Raw genomic sequence first — 19240 nt, forward strand, 5'->3', positions numbered from 1 at the left:
TTGCGTGGAGTCCACTGTGTTGCTTGCTGCCTGCTGCCCCTGTGTTTGTTGTGTTCTTTGTATCAGACAATGTCCTTGTTGCCTTGCATTCTCTTTGCGTGCCAGGACAGTTTTCTGAGTGGGCCTGTGGAGGTCCATCCGCTCTTGAGTTTGATGTCTTGTAATCGGCGTGTCTTTGCTAGGGGATATGCACACACCCCTTGTGGTTAGTTCCGTGTTTGTTTGTGATTTATTTGTTGCTTTCAGACCCTCCATTACCTCCCCCAGAACCTCAGGTAGGGAGTTTAGTTTCTCCAGGACTGTGGAACATGTGCATCTGGGGGTGAGTTCCATTGTGTCCTGTTGGGCACTTTTAATTAACCTGTTCAGGTTGGCAATTTTCTGATCAGTTACAGCCACATGGGTTGCAACGGTGTTCAGCACCTCAATTTGTATGTCCAGTTTGAGAGAATGGTATGTTAAAGCATCGACCATTGATTGTATGGTTTTTAGCAATGAGGTCCAGGTGCTGTTGTCTGACTGGTCCACTGGTCTGTGGGCAGTTGTAGGGAGTGGGCTCCTTGGTGTGGACACAATATCCTCTGTGCCTTCTTAAAGGCCCTCTGTGTGAAGAATTTGCTAACATTTTCATTTCTAAGATTCCTAACAAATGTGTGAATATGTTTACCACGGATACTTTTGCCATTAGTCAATCTGGATATACACTGGTTTACACTGCTTTTATTAATCTTGATCCCATTTGCATTAGATTCATCAAATTGAACTCCATGTCAGAACCACATTTTAATTGGGTTTGTACATTCACTTAGCCTTTGTCACCTCTTGACTCGAATGAAAATAACGACTGAAATTGGTAATACAAAAGTTTGGTTTCTCGTAAATATTTCATATGATCCCAGGACTGCTCTAGTGGTCATTAAATGCACCACTGACCCAACTCTTTTAAATAAAATGTTCTGGTCCCTCAAATTGCCTTTAATTTACATCCCAGCTCTGTTGGGAATTTCTGCCAAACTATTTGACAGACCCAGCACTAAGCAAGCATCCTCCTTGGGAAAGTGCAATTTGCTTGATGCTGCTTAATCAGTCTTGAGGCATGAATCCTCTCTTGGGCCTTGATAATCTTTTGCAGCACATAGATTTAGACCTATCCGCTGCATTTGACACTAGTAACCATTTCCATTCCTTGTTAGCAGCCACTCATGTTTCAATGGGCATTCAGAGCATGGCTCTGAATTCATTTTCATTCTCCCTTCAGAGAACTAACCAATTGCTTTGCCCACTTTTTTCATGTCTTATTTTCATTCTATGGTGAATTCAGTACCTCTTTACTCATCAGTGTTCTTTTTAATCTTTATATGGCTACCTTGACAGCTCTGATTCAATCTTTCAGATTTTATTTTGTTTTTGTATGTCAGAATACAGTTCGACAATCAGCAAAACTATCATCTGATGAAAAGATTGTGTCATAAATATTGCTTAGACAATGAGTACCACTTTGGGTATCGAATTTCCATTACTAACTTTAATATGACTGTGTCTTTGTAAAGGATAGACTATTTATGGCCAACAATATTTTGTGTACAATATTCTGATTCCATACCAATTTTATACTGTTGCCAATTGCATCCATATAATTTCCAGCTTCACTAATGATCTGGGTGGCATTGCCAGATGATTTCAAAGGTAGTTGACCGTGATTGAAAATTAGTTGGGAAAACATTTCAAAACTAAACTTCAGTAAATGTGATGTTTGATTTTGGGTGCGCCACTTCTAGTCAATCCTGTGCTTTTTGGAGTCTGTCTGATATCTAACAACTCATCCCAATCCATTCTGAATCCCAGAATTAATTTTGATCAGACACCTGCTGATACCATACTTTAGCTCAATTCCTTTATTTTGATTATTTATGTCATCTGTAGATTGAAGTTAATTGTGCATTTTCTTTCTACATGAGCACAGAAATTGTTAGTTAATATCAGAATTCCATCTTGCATAGGTTATGTCAACTTAGTGTACTCAGTTTTTGTAATGTTGCTCTATAGCTCATAAAACAGTACCATGATGCTCATTCTGGCAATTTCAATGTGAATGCATCAGGAAAGATTTCTGTAAAAAGCATTGGTTACCAAGCCTATCATGGTATCAAACCAAGCATCCTTCATTTCAGGATCACAACATACCTCTCTACCAGTGCCATGTGATCAGCTATTTTGGGTCTTCTTAATGTCTCTAACAATAACTGACGTTGTGGAACTCTTTCCTACTTCAATTAAAAGTGCCTATGAACTAGATGTCCTCCCAAAATGGGCTTTAAATATGGCTCTTCTGAGCTAACTTTATTGTACGCTACATTGGAATTTGTAGCACAGCTATGACCCCTGACAATTCAATTCATTCATTCACTGACTGTGCTTAATGAAAGAGATACAGCGATCTGTAGGAGTATACAGCGATACTGTAAACAGTGTTGGTTATCATACTTTCATATCAATTAAAAGAAAGAGCAGGTAAGTGCTTTCTAATGAAGGTATGAAGCACAAGTGTGCAATACATATATGATGTATATCAAGGAAGTAATGCCAGATCCCATATGATTGACGTCGGCTATATTAAAAAGAGGACATCACAAGTTTGTGGAAGATAGATCAATAATAAAAAAAAATGTGTGACTTTGGACATAGCGGAATGCCCAAATTTCACTCCAACAATCAGGATATTTATCTTTCACATTCTTACTGTCTGCTTGAGACCTATTTTAAACAGTACCTACCTTATCTCACTTTCCATGCTTTTTTCTACCATGATGGGCGATGCCCGCCTAGACAGGCCACTAGGATATATTGTCTTTTCTCAACAGTGATCGGACCATGTGCTCCCAAAGACCAATATCCCCACCTTTATGGATAACCGATTACCGCAGAAATATCCAATGAGATAGACTGATCTACATAAGTGATATGAGTCGAGCCATTTCCTTCCATTATAAAATCTAAGTCAGACCAATTGGCACAACATAGCAGTGATAGGACATATTGATGCTATACAATAAAAAAGCAAAAATAACTGAATCTAAAAATAATTAAACAGTCATTCATTGGTCATTACATTTTTACGTCTTTCATTTCAAGTAAGAGAATTGAAACATATACAGTCAATTTCAGTCATACAAATCGTACAGAACAGTTGCAGAATCAACTCTTTAAGAAGTTGTTAGCTGGCAAACTCTCAAATAACCTGAGAACAGGAAACGTATATGGTTGTGGACCTCAACCTCCTCCCACAGAGAAGGTGACACTACTGAGGTTTGAGGCTTGGATGATCCTCACTGCCGACAGATATGAAAAAGATCAGACCAGAGTTGAAAGCATCATTAACAACAAAGACTGCTAAAGGTTCTTACATTTTAAAACCATGGTTTATCAACCACCTAAGGTCCTTAGTAATCTGCACCCTCAGTTTCAAGAGCCCAACTTAAACATGGGTAAATCACATAGGACCAGAGAGGAATGTTGTTCTATATAGGCACTACTGTAGCATGCAATTTAATTAGCGGAGCAGTGACGGAGCAGTGACTCACAGTGTATTATTAGAAGAGCATTACCAAAACGCTGACACTTTGTAAAATTTATTTTCTATCCCATCAGAACCTCATAATGCGCACATTTCAGTTTTGAGATATCAGTGAGCTATCTGCAGATATTACACTAAATAGGAAATATGCATTTTGTCCTTTACTTGTTATCATACATTGTTATCATACATTTCTCAGCCTGAAGTTTTTGCCTTTTAGCTGGACACTATTTTTGTTGGTATTAAGACTACCTGCCCAGTGACACTGCTAAACAGTGCCCCTGTGTGGGCTTTGTAGCCCTAAAATTGTTATTATGAAAATTAGTTCTACCCGTTTGGTCCATTGAACTTCCAGTAAGGCTATAGTAGATAGCACAGAACATTCACCATTGACATGGGAGTTAAATGTAATCTGTGGGATGCACCACGCAGCTAGCCGACTCAAAAATATGAACAAAAAGCATACTGCTTCTTGTATAGTGTTTTTAATGTCAGCCCTCAAGTGCACTTTGTAACCCACCAGACATGGTGCCTAATATATTCAAATTGGTGCACTATATATTTAAAGAGTGCTCACCCCCTACAGTGACTGAGCCCTAAAAACCGTTTTACTGTTTAGATCCAGCTGCATTTTCCATAGAGTTGATCTAAGTGTGAATACAATCTTTAAATTCGTATTGCTGACTAGAAAAATTCTGGGAAAGAGTTCTTTTCAACTTAATTGATTAGTAAAGTACTTTTATAAAAATGTACTTTAGGCTGTGTAGAAAAGTGTCCTTTTGTATGGTTGCACACACACGTCTTGCCACAATACTGATGGTTATGACTCTGAAAGTGCATTGGAGCCTGCTGCCCAGTCCCCAGTGCCAGTGCTCTCTCCCTAAAAAAAGTAAGCAAATTGGTACTCCTAATGGGAAAGGACTTTAACCCCTCTGTAAGTCCCTAGTAAATAGTACCAAGGATACCAAGGACATGGGTGTTAAACGGCATGGGTGTTAAAGGGGCCAGGACTTGAAGCACTGTTTGTGCCACCCTGAGTGACCCAAGTAAACAGATGCCAGAAGAACTGTAATTGCAGACTTCAGTAACAATGTAAAGTGTTCCAATTCGACTTTGCCCTCACCATGAGTGGCAAGTCAAAGCACAATTTTAAGATATGTCAGTCAGCCCTCAGGTAGAACTCATGAGCCCATGAGGCAGGGTGCATTAAGATAAAGATGTGGACATATAAGTGCAAGCTCATATGCCCCTACCATAATTGAGCAGGGTGTCATAGGATAATATGGGCTGGCACCACCGAGGTTGCCAGCTCCATAATGAACACTCTGAATATAGTCATGTTTGATATCAAACAACTTGTCACATCTTCCCTGACATGATTTCAGTAGCCGGGTTGATGTGACATGCACCCAGGTGGCTTACTTAGAGGTTGCCCACCTGGTTGTCCACTGCTTTTTCTGTGCCATGGCTGGCATCACCAGCTGCTACAACCAAGGCAGGAATCTTACCCCCTGCCAGGAAGTGTGAACACTCTCAGGAGTCAGAAACAGAGGCGTGCATGGGAAGGAGGTGATACCTCCCTTCCTGAAAGGGTGGCTAGTGAAGTGACATATCAAGGCGGTGAGCTTCAAAGCGTGCACCAACTCTGATATACATGCAGGCTGACTCCCAAGGGATGAACAGGCCTTCCTCTGCCCCAGGCACATTTACACCTGGGAAGGTGGGAAAATTAGATTGTCAGGAGGAGTACACCCCCAGAGGATAACAACACCCTTAGGGTGAGCTACCTGGTCTGTGCAGCCCAAGAAGGTTTCTGTCATTATACGAAGTGGCAGAATAGAGGGTTCTGGATATAAAAGGTGTAGTCACCACAGAGGCGAATTAGCCGCTGGGGCTAGTAGCCCAATTGCTTCTTGCATCCACACCCCTACGACCCCTAAATATAGGATTTATGGGGTAACCATGGCAACAAAATCTCAGATCTCTGACGCCTTGCAAGAGAGGACAAAGAATAAATCTGTGTCTCTGACTCAGTGCCTGCACAAAAGCAAAGGGCAATAACCTGCACCTGTGTCAACCACCCTGCAAGTGCATGTCCATGATCCGTCCCAGACCAAAGACCAGCTCCCCCAGACAGAGGGACACCATTGAGTGCCAACATAAACTTCAGATTCCCTTGAACTAGTGGCACTAGTTCCCTGCAGGTAAAAACACAACCAGAACCGAAGAATCACTGGCCATCAGACCCCCTAAGGGAAGTTTCCAAAAGCAGATGGTCCAGTGCATTGTGGGAAATATAGTCCTAACCTCCATCAAGTTCCAGGAGGCCACTGTTTCCCCCTGGACATTGAAATAGCATACTACTGGCATTACCACTACCAAGGCTTGTTGATGACTAGTCTAGAAACCACCAATGTTGCTCTATACATCAACCTGCGGGAACACCGCAGCACCTTCAGCCGACCTCAGCAGTGGCCCCATTGTCAAACTTTTGCATTTTCCTCACAAGCATTGTTTAAGCGGTAAATTCAGCTCTCTCACAGCTCCCACTTCAGCACCAAGGACAGCTGGGACAACTCTGCACCCGGGCCTCTTGGGCCAGATAAAATTTAACCGACTGTTGTGACTTGGTCTTGGGCTATACATCGAGTCATATGAATTACTTATCGTCCATGTTGGTAGTCTGAACTGCTTAATACATGGTCACCTAGTAAATTACTGTGAATCCAAAGACCATCCTTGAGGTATTGTAAGAGTATTACATTGTGAGGCCTAACCAGCATCACTACATAATACTCCACTTTCCTACAAACTGCATGAACTGACTTAAAATCAGATCTGCAACTCATCACAACTCCAGTGCTGGAACACACACCCTTGGATGATAGAGTTAACAGCCCTAGCTAAGAAGACAACAGCGTGCTCGTGGCCTAGGAATGATAGGCATATGTTTATTGTTGACCACGTAACAGGGTAAGCTATCTGGGAGTAGACAACAACAGTTGCCAGGACAAAGGAAAGCCTTAACATTGCATCTTTTGACTTGGAGATACCAGAGATAGTGTCTCCTATTCATTATCACCAGGACCCTCCAAGGTAGCCAAACTCCAGGTGGGAGAAGAGCTGATCTAAGTAGGATAGTGGCCAAGGAGCTGGAAACAGACTTGCATGATACCTGAATGGTTCTGCCATTTTGAAACAGGTGCCCTGACTAATTTTACATTAAGACAAAGAGGAACTCCTGCGAAATCAGATCGGAAACTATGAAAAAATAGTGAAGATTGAGAAGCTGACTTTTTTCAGTCACTGGCTAGCACATAGGATACATCTGCCACCTCTACCATCACTTCCTCAGAACATTCCTGGACCTGGGAAGATTTCACTATAATAAGAAGGGCCTGCTGGAAGTAGATTCTTTACTCCTGATTTCTGACCCCTGCTGGAAAAAGAAGGCTGGCTCAAAGACCTAAAACTCAAGAACTAAAGAACTCCCTATTCATGCTGGCACCCAGGGACAGGAACTGCTCCACAAAGATCAAATGGTGGGCCTCCTGTTCTCCTGCTTCAGGGATACAAAAAGACTCCTTACTTCAAGAAGGCCCAGCTAACCATTGGGGACTGTACCCTGCAGGAGACCTTGCTGGAGAGATACCTGGTACAGAGAAACCTGCCATGAGAAGCTAGGAGTTGCAGGATCGACCAGCAGTTGGAGTAAAGTAAGTCAACTTTTTTCCACCTTCGGAAGACCTGAGCAGGGTAGTGAGGCTTGCCCAGGAAGGTCGCACGATAGATGGGCAAAAAAACACGTTTGCCTCTCAGAGCATTTTGACACACTGAAAAAAGGTTAAATGGTAGTTCGTGGTGAATGTATCCTGCCTCACTGAGTTCTGCATGGCTACAGCTTCCAGCCATGCCCAAACAGAGGATTTTGACTTTCAAAAAAGTCCAAAGGTAAAACCTTGGACCGGGGCAAGGTGTTAAATCTTTCTGCCCGACAAAGTACACACAGCTGAACAGCAGCCACGAAACACAGCTTTGTTCCAAAACCAATACTACATAAGTCGATTAATTACGCATTTTTCTTTAATTAAACCTCACCGGACACAATCTTGGGCCTTGCCCTGCTGAAACTTTTAAAGACTAAGTCCTAAGGTAAACGCTTTGACTAAGATGACCCTATATCTGAACTCCACTCTATTGCAGTTGGCTTAAAATTGCTCCTTAATCCCAGGAACCACATGCTGTTGTTTTGAATAGTGCTTTACTTTTTCTGCAAGTTTTTTGCTTTAAAACATCAAAAATTATTATCTCCCATCCCCATTGACCTATTTTAATTATTTGGTGTCTTTTTTCTCGTTAAATAGCACTCTGTTTTCTGTATTGATTTGGGAATTTGATTATGTTGTGTGTAGTAAATTTTTAGCACTGCTTGAATTTAACATACGTTTCTCTGGGGAGTGGTTGCTCTTTGTTCATTGCTGGATAGGGTTGTGCAGAAATTCTCTGGGAACTGTGTTTTGACCTAACCATGTTATGTTTGTTAAGTTGGTTGGGGTCACTACTAGCTCAATTTCTGACAGTTGCCTACTCTTTTCTATTACCTCTCTCCATTCTAAAATAGAGGGGCCATGCTATATGATCTGTGTGGGGTTGGAGCTTGCCTGGCTCCGAGATGGCCGCCAATGAGGAGTGCTCCGACGACCCGACCGTTCTTCCTAAAAACTCTTGACACTCAGAGCGTATTACAGCATCGGCCAAATACAGCACCCCACAGTGTAACTGACCACTAACCTGCAGAAGTGAGCAGAACATCGTAAGATGCCCACAGAGTGGTTGCAGATGGGACCTGGCCTGGGGGTGGGGCTGCAGCTACATGCCGAGTTAGGGCAAGGCTGCTGAAACAAAGAGGAAAGAGAAACTACGGAACCCCAAAGGGTTCTGACGCAGACCGTGAGGGAGTACTCAGGAACCCCTGGGACTACTATGACCTCGTAGGGACATGACAACTAGCGCATTTAGTCATGGAGCGGAGTGGGCGGAGCTGGCTTTGGTCGCGCAACCTGGCACTTTTCAGCCTCAGGGTAGTGCGATACGAGGTCGGTGCAAGTGAGCAGGCTTGCTACAGAGGCATTGCTTCAGCTGGACCATGGAACAAATACCGAAGGCAGAACAGCGCGACATGAACGCTTTACTACCTTGCATGATACCGGATTAACTGGTAGAGAATGAGCAGAACTGCAGGAGGCAAGCACGTAGGGTGCTACAGGACAAGTGGTGTATGAGAAAGGGAAAAGAGGACTACAGAGACAGAACCAACAGGTGACAAGGCAGGAGGAACACGCAAGCAACAGCACCTGAATTCTCCTAACTAGGAATACACAGGCGTGTGGCAATAAGAGGACACGCACCCACCTAGAGGAGGCTCAACACATATAAATAGAAACTGGGGAAGATGCAGTTGGGCCTTGGACACCACGAAGAGTGACCCCTCTGGATTGAACTGGTAGACAGATCGACAACTATACCACTCTTCTTCTTCTTGTTAAGTAGACGATGAGGCAATATACAGGGCATAGATAAAGTAAACCACTGGGCCCTCCCCAACTGCAATTGTTGGAATGTCACCCACCCTCTGATGCATAGGTGACCCACACAGTCCGGCATTGTGAGTACTGGTAAGCCTAAAAGAGTGCTTCACACTCCACCCCTAATGGCACGCTCACTAGTTCATAACATACTGCTAGCAATCGTGAGACACAATGGGAAAAACTGACAAAACTCAACCTAAACTACAATTTGAGGCACCAAATCTACCTAGCCAAAAGAGACCCGAGCACAACAGAATTGGACACAGAAAGGACAGACCCTACTGCTGATACCAAACTGAAACACATTCTGACAGCAATACAATGTACCTTCACAAAAATAGATGGGAAGATAGATGCTTTAACATTTAGAATTTATAGAATGACAGAAAGACTTGATAAACACATGGAGAGACTAGACACAATGGAGAGAAGAGTGTCAGAAGCTGAGGATGTGGTGGCAGGGGAGTCGGCCACACACAAAAAAATCGACAAAATACTCCACACTCTCTGGGCAAAGACAGAAGATTTAGAAGCACGCTTCTGAAGGAACAATCTGCGTATAGTGGGAGTAGCAGAATGTACTCAAATAGAGAGTATGGACATTTTTGTGGAGCAACTCATGACCACCATCATGTGTAGAGACACATTCTCTGATATATCTGTGGTTGAATGGGTACTCCGCTCTCGGGCACCCAGACCAATCCCAGGAGCTAACCCCCATCCCATAATAACACGCCTCCTTAATTATTGTGATAGGGGAGCATATGAAGGCATGGAATTTTCCATATACCCAGACTTTACACAACAGGTACAAGAGGCGCAAAGTTTGTTCGTCCCAGTCAGAAGAAAGCTCTGTGAACTCCAGCTTGACTACAACATGTTAAACACAGCCAAATTGCAAGTCATGGCTTAGAAAAGGCGCAGTATTTCACGGATCCTTAGCAAGTTCTCCACTTCCTCAAACACAGAGGGGGAGTGGGGAGCAGAAGCAGTTCCCTGTGGAACAACCCTAATGAAAACGGGGACAACCTGGATGAAGAAGAAGAATAGCAGACTCTGTAACCACCTGACACTCTAAGATAAAAAGAGTAAAAAAAGGTGAGGGCTTCTGTAGGCCTAAGCACTGTAATACAGCAGAGCCACTACTGGATGGGGTTTGCATTGCCTTCATAATTCCTCCTGTGAAGGGGTAAGCTACAGCCCCCCCAACTGGTAATGAAAGAGAGGAAGAGAATCCAACATGGATCTCTAAACACTATAGCAAAAGGTGAGACTGTTCGGAATATGTAAGGGGACACCCTGGCTACAATCTGGACATATTCATGAAATTGGAGGGACTGGGTCTCTTCCCTCGAACTCCGGAAAGGAAACAGTTAATTACTTGATAGACATTCTGACTAGGAAAGACCTAAGAAGCAATCAGGTAGCGGCAAGGGAAGTACATTTTATTTGTGCTATATTTGGCACTCTATGTGTCAGCTAAAACATGTAAAGGGTGTGATTATATGTGATATCGCAAACTGCTGTCAAAGAGCCGAATAACCCGAGATTTACCAAGCTGGTAATATCCACCCCTATGTGTGCACCACCCCATGTTAAATGTAAAGTAAATTGGAGTTAATTCAAGCTGGGGGGATACTGGGGAGGGAGGGGGTGGAAGATGGTTAGATGATTATGCTGTGTGTAATTGGGGGATACATAGCATGGGGGGGTTGGGAAATGTTAAGCCATTGTCAATGTTCGGGTAAAGAAAAACCACACTACATAACAGAACATGACGGAGCTTTGTGTAGAATGAGCGGATTATCGGGGACATAAATCAAGAAGCGAGGAATCACCATACAGTGCCACATATTCAATTCCTAACGCAGACCATGCATGGACTTAATGACCACAGGAAAGTCCACAAAGTGGTGTCCTACCTGGAGCGCCACAAAATAGATGAAGCCGAAGGTGGATGGGGAGGGAGTTCCAAGTCTTGGCAGCCAGGTAAGAGAAGGATCTTCCTCCGGCGGTGGCTCTTCGGATGCGTGGTACGGCTGCGAGGGCGAGGCTGGTGGACCGTAGCTGGCGGGTGGGCGTGTAGAAGGTCAGGCGGTCGTTGAGGTACTTGGGGCCCAGGTCGTGGAGAGACTTGTGTGCGTGGGTGAGGAGCCGGAACGTGATCCTCTTGTCGACGGGGAGCCAGTGCAGGTTCCTCAGGTGGCTGGAGATGTGGCTGCGTCGGGGGACATCCAGGATGAGTCGGGCGGAGGCATTCTGGATGCGCTGGAGTCTTTTCTGTAGCTTGGCTGTGGTTCCGGCGTAGAGGGCGTTTCCGTAGTCCAGTCGGCTGGTGACGAGTGCCTGGGTGACAGTCTTCCTGGTCTCGGTCGGGATCCAGCGGAAGATCTTGCGAAGCATACGCAGGGTGTTGAAGCACGATGAGGAGACGGCGTTGACTTCTCTGGTCATCGAGAGGGAGGGGTCCAGGATGAAGCCCAGGTAGCGTGCGTGGTCGGTTGGCTTGGGTGCGGTGCCCAGGGCTGGGGGCCACCAGGAGTCGTCCTAGGCGGAGGGCGAAGATCCCAGGATGAGGACTTCCGTCTTGTCCGAGTTCAGTTTCAGGCGGCTGTCCTTCATCCACTCGGCGACGTCTTTCATCCCTTCGTGTAGGCAGGTTCTGGCGGTGTCGGGTCTCTCGTGAGGGAGAGGATCAGCTGGGTGTCGTCGGCGTAAGAGATGATGTTGAGGTTGTGCTGGCGTGCGATGGCTGCGAGAGGTTTCATGTAGATGTTGAAGAGGGTGGGGCTGAGTGAAGATCCTTGCGGGACGCCGCAGATGACTTCGGTGGCCTCGGAGCGAAACGGGGGGAGGCGGACTCTTTGTGTTCTTCCGGCGAGGAACGAGATGATCCACTCCAGTGCCTTCTCTTGGATACCGATGTTGCTGAGGCACTGGACTAGGGTGCGGTGGCAGACCGTGTCGAACGCAGCGGAGAGGTCCAGGAGGATGAGGGCCACTGTTTCCCCCTTGTCGAGCAGGGTCCGGATGTCGTCGGTGGCTGCGATGAGGGCGGTCTCGGTGCTGTGGTTGGCTCTGAAGCCGGACTGCGAGGGGTCGAGGGATCCGTTCGTCTCGAGGAAGGCGGTCAGCTGTCTGTTGACGATCTTCTCGATGACTTTAGCAGGAAAAGGGAGGAGCGAGATGGAGCGGAAGTTTTTGAGATCGGTGAGGTCCGCTGTAGGTTTCTTCAGGAGGGCGCTGATCTCGGCGTGCTTCCAGCTCTCTGGGAAGGTGGCGGTGTTGAAGGAGGCGTTGATGATGTTCCGGAGTTGGGGTGCGATGGTGGAGTCGTCCTTGTTGAAGACGTGGTGTGGGCAGGGGTCGGTCGGTCATCCGGAGTGGATGGTGTTCATCGTGTGGGCTGTGTCTTCGGTGGTCACCGTGGTCCAGGTGCGAAGGGTGACGGTGGGGGGCGTTGGTTCGACGGTTGGGTGCGTGGGTGGGGCGCCGAAGCTGTTGTGGATGTCGGCGATCTTGCGGTGGAAGAACGAGGCGAGGGAGTCGCAGAGGTCTTGTGACGGAGTGATGTCGTTGGTGCCGGTGCTGGGATTGGAGAACTCCTTGACGATAGTGAAGAGCTCTTTGCTGTCGTGGGCGTTGTTGTCCAGTCGTTCCTTCAGGGATTTCTTCTTGGTGGTGCGAATGAGCTGGTGGTGCTTGCGGGTAGCGTGTTTGAGGGCGGTCATGTTGTCGGTGGTCCGGTCGAGGAGCCAGGCTTTCTCGAGGGTGCGGCAGGTCTTCTTGGAGTCCTTGAGGTTGTCGGTGAACCAGGATGCCTTCTTGCTTCTGGGTCTGCTGGGAGGGTTCTTTAGTGGCGCGAGGTCGTCGGTGCAGGCGGTCAGCCACTGTGTGAAGTTGCGGGCTGCTTCGTTGGGGTCCGTTGTGTTGGCGGGTGGGCTCTGGCTGAGGGAGGTGGTGAGCTGGTCTGCGGTGATCTTGCTCCAATTCCTGTGAGGTACCTGTTGCGGGTGGTGGTGGGTCGTGGATCTTTTGAAGCTGAAGTGGACGCAGCTGTGGTCGGTCCAGTGGAGTCCAGTGGCGTGGCTGAAGGTGATGTACTTGCTGGAAGAGAAGACGGGATCAAGCGTGTGGCCGGCGTAGTGGGTGGGGGTGTTGACCAGTTGCTTGAGTCCGAGGTTGGCGAGGTTTTCCAGCAGGGTGGTGGTGTTGCGGTCCTTGTTGTTCTCCAGGTGGAAGTTGAGGTCCCCGAGGAGGATGTAGTCGGTGGAGGGGAGGGCGTGCGGGCTGATGAAGTCTGTGATGTCTTTGCTGAATTGTGTGCGTGGTCCCGGGGGTCTGTAGACGAGGGTGCCTCTGAGGGTCGTCTTAGGGTCGGTGTGAATCTGGAAGTGGAGATGTTCGGCTGCGGCGAAGGAGTCGTTGGCGTCGGTCGTGATGCGGATGGTGTTCCTGTGGACGATGGCGATGCCACCTCCGGTCTGGTTGATGCGGTCCCTCCTGATGATCTTGTACCCGTCCGGGATGGCGATAGCGATTTCGGGTGCAGAGGAGGCGTTCATCCAGGTTTCCGTGAGGAAGGCGACGTCCGGTGATGTAGCGTCGAGGAGGTTCCAGATTTCCACGGCGTGTCTGTGGACGGAGCGGGTGTTGATCAGGATGCACTTGAGGTGGTTGCTGCTGGTGTTTGTCTTGGCGGGTGCGGGGCAGGTTCGGAGGCAGGTGAACTTGCAGGTGCAGCAGGTGAAGGGTCCGTGGGTGCGTCTCGGGGTGGCTCGGCAGCAGGCGTGGGTCCGGCCGGCATTGAGTGCGTTGAGAGTGGCGGCGTCGTAGGTCAGTCGGGTCGTCTTGCCTCGGCGGGGAGTGCCAGGGGACCTGGCGCTGGGCGCGGGCCAGGCGCGGACGGGCTTACCTTTGGCGCACCTTTGGCGCTCAATCGGCGCTCCCGCTGCGCGCATCCGCTGCGCGGTCGCTCTGGGGGCGTCATAAGTAAGGAGCCGGGAGGGAGGAGCAGCTGGGTGGCGGGAGCGGGGCGGCGAATGGAATCACAGGGGGGCGGGGCCGCAGGGAGGCAGCGGCGGTAAAATTCCAAGAAGCAGCGGGCAGCGGGAAATTCCCAGGAGCAGCGGGAAATTCCCAGGAGCAGTGGGAAATTCCCAGGAGCAGCGGGCAGCGAGCGAAGGAATCTGCAGGCAGGAGGCGGCAAAGGCAGGCAGGAGCGGCAGCAGTGAGTGGGGCAACCAAGCCCTGTGGAGGGCTGAGCGGTCACCCCTAACAACTAACGGGTGTCACCATGGACCCAGGGTGTAGATACGCAGTAGCTATTTGCCGTAAAGAGACCTAGAGACAGTATTGGTTGGGATATATGAACCGAATTGTGGGGCGGTGATTTTACCTGCATATTAAACCCAGATCTAGATTGCCGTTGCTCTTTAGCGGCCAATGCAATTTTAGAAATAGTGGATAGCACAGGTCTTGTGCACATCTGGAGACACAACAAAACAGATCTTGTTGGTACACACACTACTCCTCGGTCCATGATATTCACACCTGTAAAGACCACTGGATGATGTCCAGAAGCATAGTCACATTCAACTGCCGACTCCTTCCCTGTACATACTCAGATCACTCTCCAGTAGTCTTAGACATGGCAACACATGAGGTGCATGGCACCATTCATTTGGAGATTCCCTCCGTATGCACTGCAAGATCCCGTCTTTAAAGCAGAAATGGGACAGGCGATACAAGAATTCTTCCATACCAGAATCGAGTCAGTGCCTAGCTTTGCCACTGTCTGGGAAACCTTTAAGGCGTATATTAGGGGGTGCTACACTCACCAAACATGCAGGTATCCTAAAGTCACTGAGAAATAGATTAACACATTTAGAGAAAGAGATAGCAGAGTTAGAATTGAAGCACAAGTGCATGTGGAATACTGTACTGCTGGGGGAGCTCAAAACCATTCTGGATGAATATCACGACACAGCAAATGATGAGATTAAACACTTAGTTAAATATTCAATGGCAAGGACCTATGGGAAGGAGGAATGCCCGGGAGCCACACTTGCAACTCTATTGTGCCCCAACAGGGAGAAAGAAGTCATCTTGGGTGTACGAGACTAGAGGGGCCAATGCTCTGTGATACAGGACTTATTGCAGACAGATTCCGGCGCTTCTATGCCATGTTATATCGCACAAAATTCCAACCGGATAAAGCTGCTATAACAGCTTAGTTAGAATATGTAAAGATGACATGGCTTGCAACGGAACACAGGGAACACCTGATGGCGCCACTTCTCCACTCTGAGATAAGGGTGGCATTACCCAGCATGCAAGCCAGAAAAGCACCGGGGATCAATGGCCTAACAGTGGCCTTCTAAAATGCCTATCAGGATCTCCTAATCCCGCATGGAGTCATGCTCTTTGAAGAAATGGCAGAAACAGGTATAAAGCCCTAATAGTAATGCTCTTAAAACCGGGTAACAGCCCAGATAATTGCGCTTCGTAAAGACCACTGTCCCTATTAAACGTAGACATTAAAATATATGCTAAAGTATTGACGAACAGGTTGGCACGACTATTGTTATATAGTTGTTATCCGAAGAGAAACTTATCACCAGCACTACGAGAGGTGGTCAGATTCGGAGGTCTGTCTGGCCTTCAAATCAACTGGGATAAATCCATTATATTTCCGCTAATCCCTGATACAACAAAAATAACACAGAAGTCCCCCTTACGCCGGACAACAGACCCTGTTATTTATTTAGGAATAGATACACACTGACCCAGAGCAGGCCATAAGCTACACCTATGGGAAAGCAATACACAAACTAAGAGAGGATTGTGAGCAATGGATTAAATAACCACTTTCTCTAGTGGGTTGCATAGCAACCATGAAGATGGAAGTGCTCCCCATCTTTCTATTCCTATTTCAAAATATTTCAATATCGCTCCCTCGCTCATTCTTCCATACATTACGATCACTGCTACTCAGCCTACAATGGGCAGGACAACAGCCAAGTGTTAAATGGAAGATACTGGTCCACCTGTATGTCGCCGGGGGGATAAATGCACCGGAACTAGAACTCTATTATGGGGCAATGCAAAATATCCCAGTGTATTTTTGGCTCCACGGCCCACAAATATTTACCACACCTACACACAGAAAGAGATGCTGCATTACCCCCAAACACTCCCTCGCTCTTTGTTTCACAATCCATCATGGTGCCATGGAGTACATGACTCACTAAACATCATGATACACTCTTGGCAGCAATTACGGAAGTATCAAGCAGGCTCCATACTATACTTACCATACATATTGGTAGAATGGTGCACTAAGTTCCTGCTGAGACAGGAGAAAGGTGTGGTGCAGAGTCTTGGGGATCACCAAAATGGAAGAACTATTCCAGAATGGGGTAGTTAGACAATGGGACTCCATGAAAGATATCAAAAAATCGCAGGGAGCCCTAGCGTGCTTCCAATACTTCAGAGTACAACCCACACTGCGGGAACTTCTGTGGGAAGAAATGCAGGATCCCCCAGATACTCCATGCAATTTCCCCCTCAGGATTAATAGCCCGTGGTTATGCACTAGCACGGGAGGCACACGGACCTGGGGTCATAAAGGCGTACCTAGAGTGGCAGTGGGATCTAAATAGAACAATGGATGACAAGTGTTAGAGATACTGTTGCTCTGTGACCAAGGCAGCATAGTTAAATGGGAGAAACTGATTTATACCTTTTAAATACATCATCAGAGTATACTACACCCCGGAAAGACTCTTTAGATATGGATTGCGAGAAACAGCTGATTGCCCCAGGTGCAGAGAACACATAGCTGAATTTATGCATGTTGTGTGGCATTGCCCCGAAATAGCTGAATTCTGGGACCCAGTATTCAGAGAACTAGAGAGCATCATTGGCTCTGCTCTGGCAATAGACCCAATGCTTGCTCTACTAGGATATGACAAGGGGGTGGATGCATTAAATAGGAAACTAGTATCCATTCGACTACTACTGGCCAAGCGCAGGATAGCAATGTGTTGAGCGAGGGGTCCAGCCCCTTCCATAGCGAAGTGGCATGCAGATCTGATGTACTTCAACACGCAGTCTGATGTGTACAGTAAGTTATTATCACCTCAAAGCCACATTAAACATTTTTGGGGACCATATCAGAAGTACCTGGTGGGGAAGGAGGCAAGGGAAGCAGAGGGAGAACGGTAGGATGTAATACACCCAGCATATGTTGGGGATGCATAAGTGGTAAGGGAAGATAAGCAGGGTAAAACACAACAACAAGGATCCAATGGGTGATTAAAAGATCACTGGGAAAGTAATTGATTACCAGGCATGATATTAACACATGACACAGGACAAAGTCGCTCCATCGAGAAAGAAGTAGACTGTAGGAAGTAATTTATAAATACAATGTATAACGGTCCCCAGAAGTGTATGTTACTGTAACAGATGTATATGACAGAACATTTGAGAAGAATGTACAAAATCAGAGCCAAAGTCATGTGAAAACAGCATATTTTTATTGGTTTGTAGTGTTTCGTCTCCCCCCCCAAAAAATATATACATATATATCATATATATATATATGTATATGATCTGTGCTTCAATGTATATATGTGTATGTGTGTGTGCTCGCGCACAAATAAGGCAGTGCAAACTGTGTATAATAAATACATGCATGCACATATAAAACGTATATATACCTGTATGGGCATGTCTGTGAATTTTTCTTTTTTTTTTAGAGTTTTCCTGATAGTTATAGCTTACATATTGTGGACTATTTTTTTGTTTCTCCAAGCACATTATTAACTTTTCTTCAGTGTTTATTGTATTTAAAATGTCTTGCAATACAGCAATAGAAGAGTGCAAAAAATAATGTTTGTTTAAATACTTCCCATTAGGTACACATTCACAGGAATTTATACGTTTGAGTCTCTTATAAAAATACTTGCAAGAGGTTTTTGCTTAGAAAACTTTACTTTCCTCCGAGATCCATGGAACTGGCTGGATTTCAGTGTCATTTCGATGGCGTAAGTATGCGCATAATGTTTTGATATGTGGAGAAGGACATGAAATTAGCAACATACAGTAACAGTTTTGAGAGTTTAAACCTTTTGGAAACTTGCTTATTTCTAGAGCCACTGTCGACAGTATTACTAAACATGGCTTTCATTTCATTTAAATTGTGAAACCAGTTGAATTATACAAAAGTGTACTAAAAAGGTAATCGTACAGTGTGACCCATGTTATAGATGTATCCTTAAGTATGTTCAAAAGTCTGGAATAAACATGTTGCTGCACATATTCCCCAAAGAAGAGGGTGACTATAGGGTTTTCATATTGGTGATTGGGATTGAGGGGGTCTCCTTTTGCGATTCAGTAACAATACAATACATTTTCTAAACCATATATCTCAAAGGTCAGTTATTATTCAGTATTATTATTCAAACAACAGTAATGTAATGAATAGCAGGCAAAAGTGAGAATGCGTGTAGGATAAAATAGGTGGTCTAGGAGTGAGTAAGCTTTCACATGACTCACAAAACCAAATAGTGCTGTTATCTATAGTAAGATATATTAGCAGATGAACACATTTCTACAGGCAGTGCTCTGTGCATACATCTAAATCAAGGTTCGCAAAAGTCAGTCCTGGAGGGCCCGAACCCTTCCAGATTTGTAAGATACCGACATTTATCTAAATGCGGATATGCTTAAAATCTGGTATGGATCCGGCCCTCCAGGATCAACTTTGGAGAACTCTGATCTCAATCAATGGTACGATTCTGTTCTGATAGTACTAAACCACACACCCGTCTGAAGGGGGGCAAATAAGACATAACACAATTTAACATTTAGGGACTAGCATGAATGAACTTGAAATATTTGTGCACAGGCATGTTACACAGGACTATCTGCAAAGTCATGAAATTGAGGAGAGAGCAGGCATGATTCCTCAGGCCTTCACTTTTTCAGGGCCCCACACTCACAATACCAACGTATTTAATATTTGGAAGAATGCTTGTACTGTTTACTAGTGTTGAGGCAGTTAAGAAAG

The 19240-nt window shown here is 46.0% G+C and overlaps 1 protein-coding gene across 2 annotated transcripts in view; it reads left to right on the forward strand.

Moving 5' to 3' along the window:
- The window catches only part of LOC144823278 (sodium channel protein type 2 subunit alpha-like), an 859818-nt gene that overhangs the window by 260799 nt on the left and 579779 nt on the right, over positions 1-19240 (forward strand). For both annotated transcript variants that reach the window (XM_078681635.1, XM_078681634.1), the window contains exon 5: positions 18087-18215. In XM_078681635.1, coding sequence (XP_078537761.1) covers positions 18087-18215 — 129 coding nt within the window. The remainder of the gene's footprint in view (positions 1-18086; positions 18216-19240) is intronic.

This window comes from Lissotriton helveticus, chromosome 3_1 (assembly GCF_964261635.1).
Source record: "Lissotriton helveticus chromosome 3_1, aLisHel1.1, whole genome shotgun sequence".
NCBI lineage: Eukaryota > Metazoa > Chordata > Amphibia > Caudata > Salamandridae > Lissotriton > Lissotriton helveticus.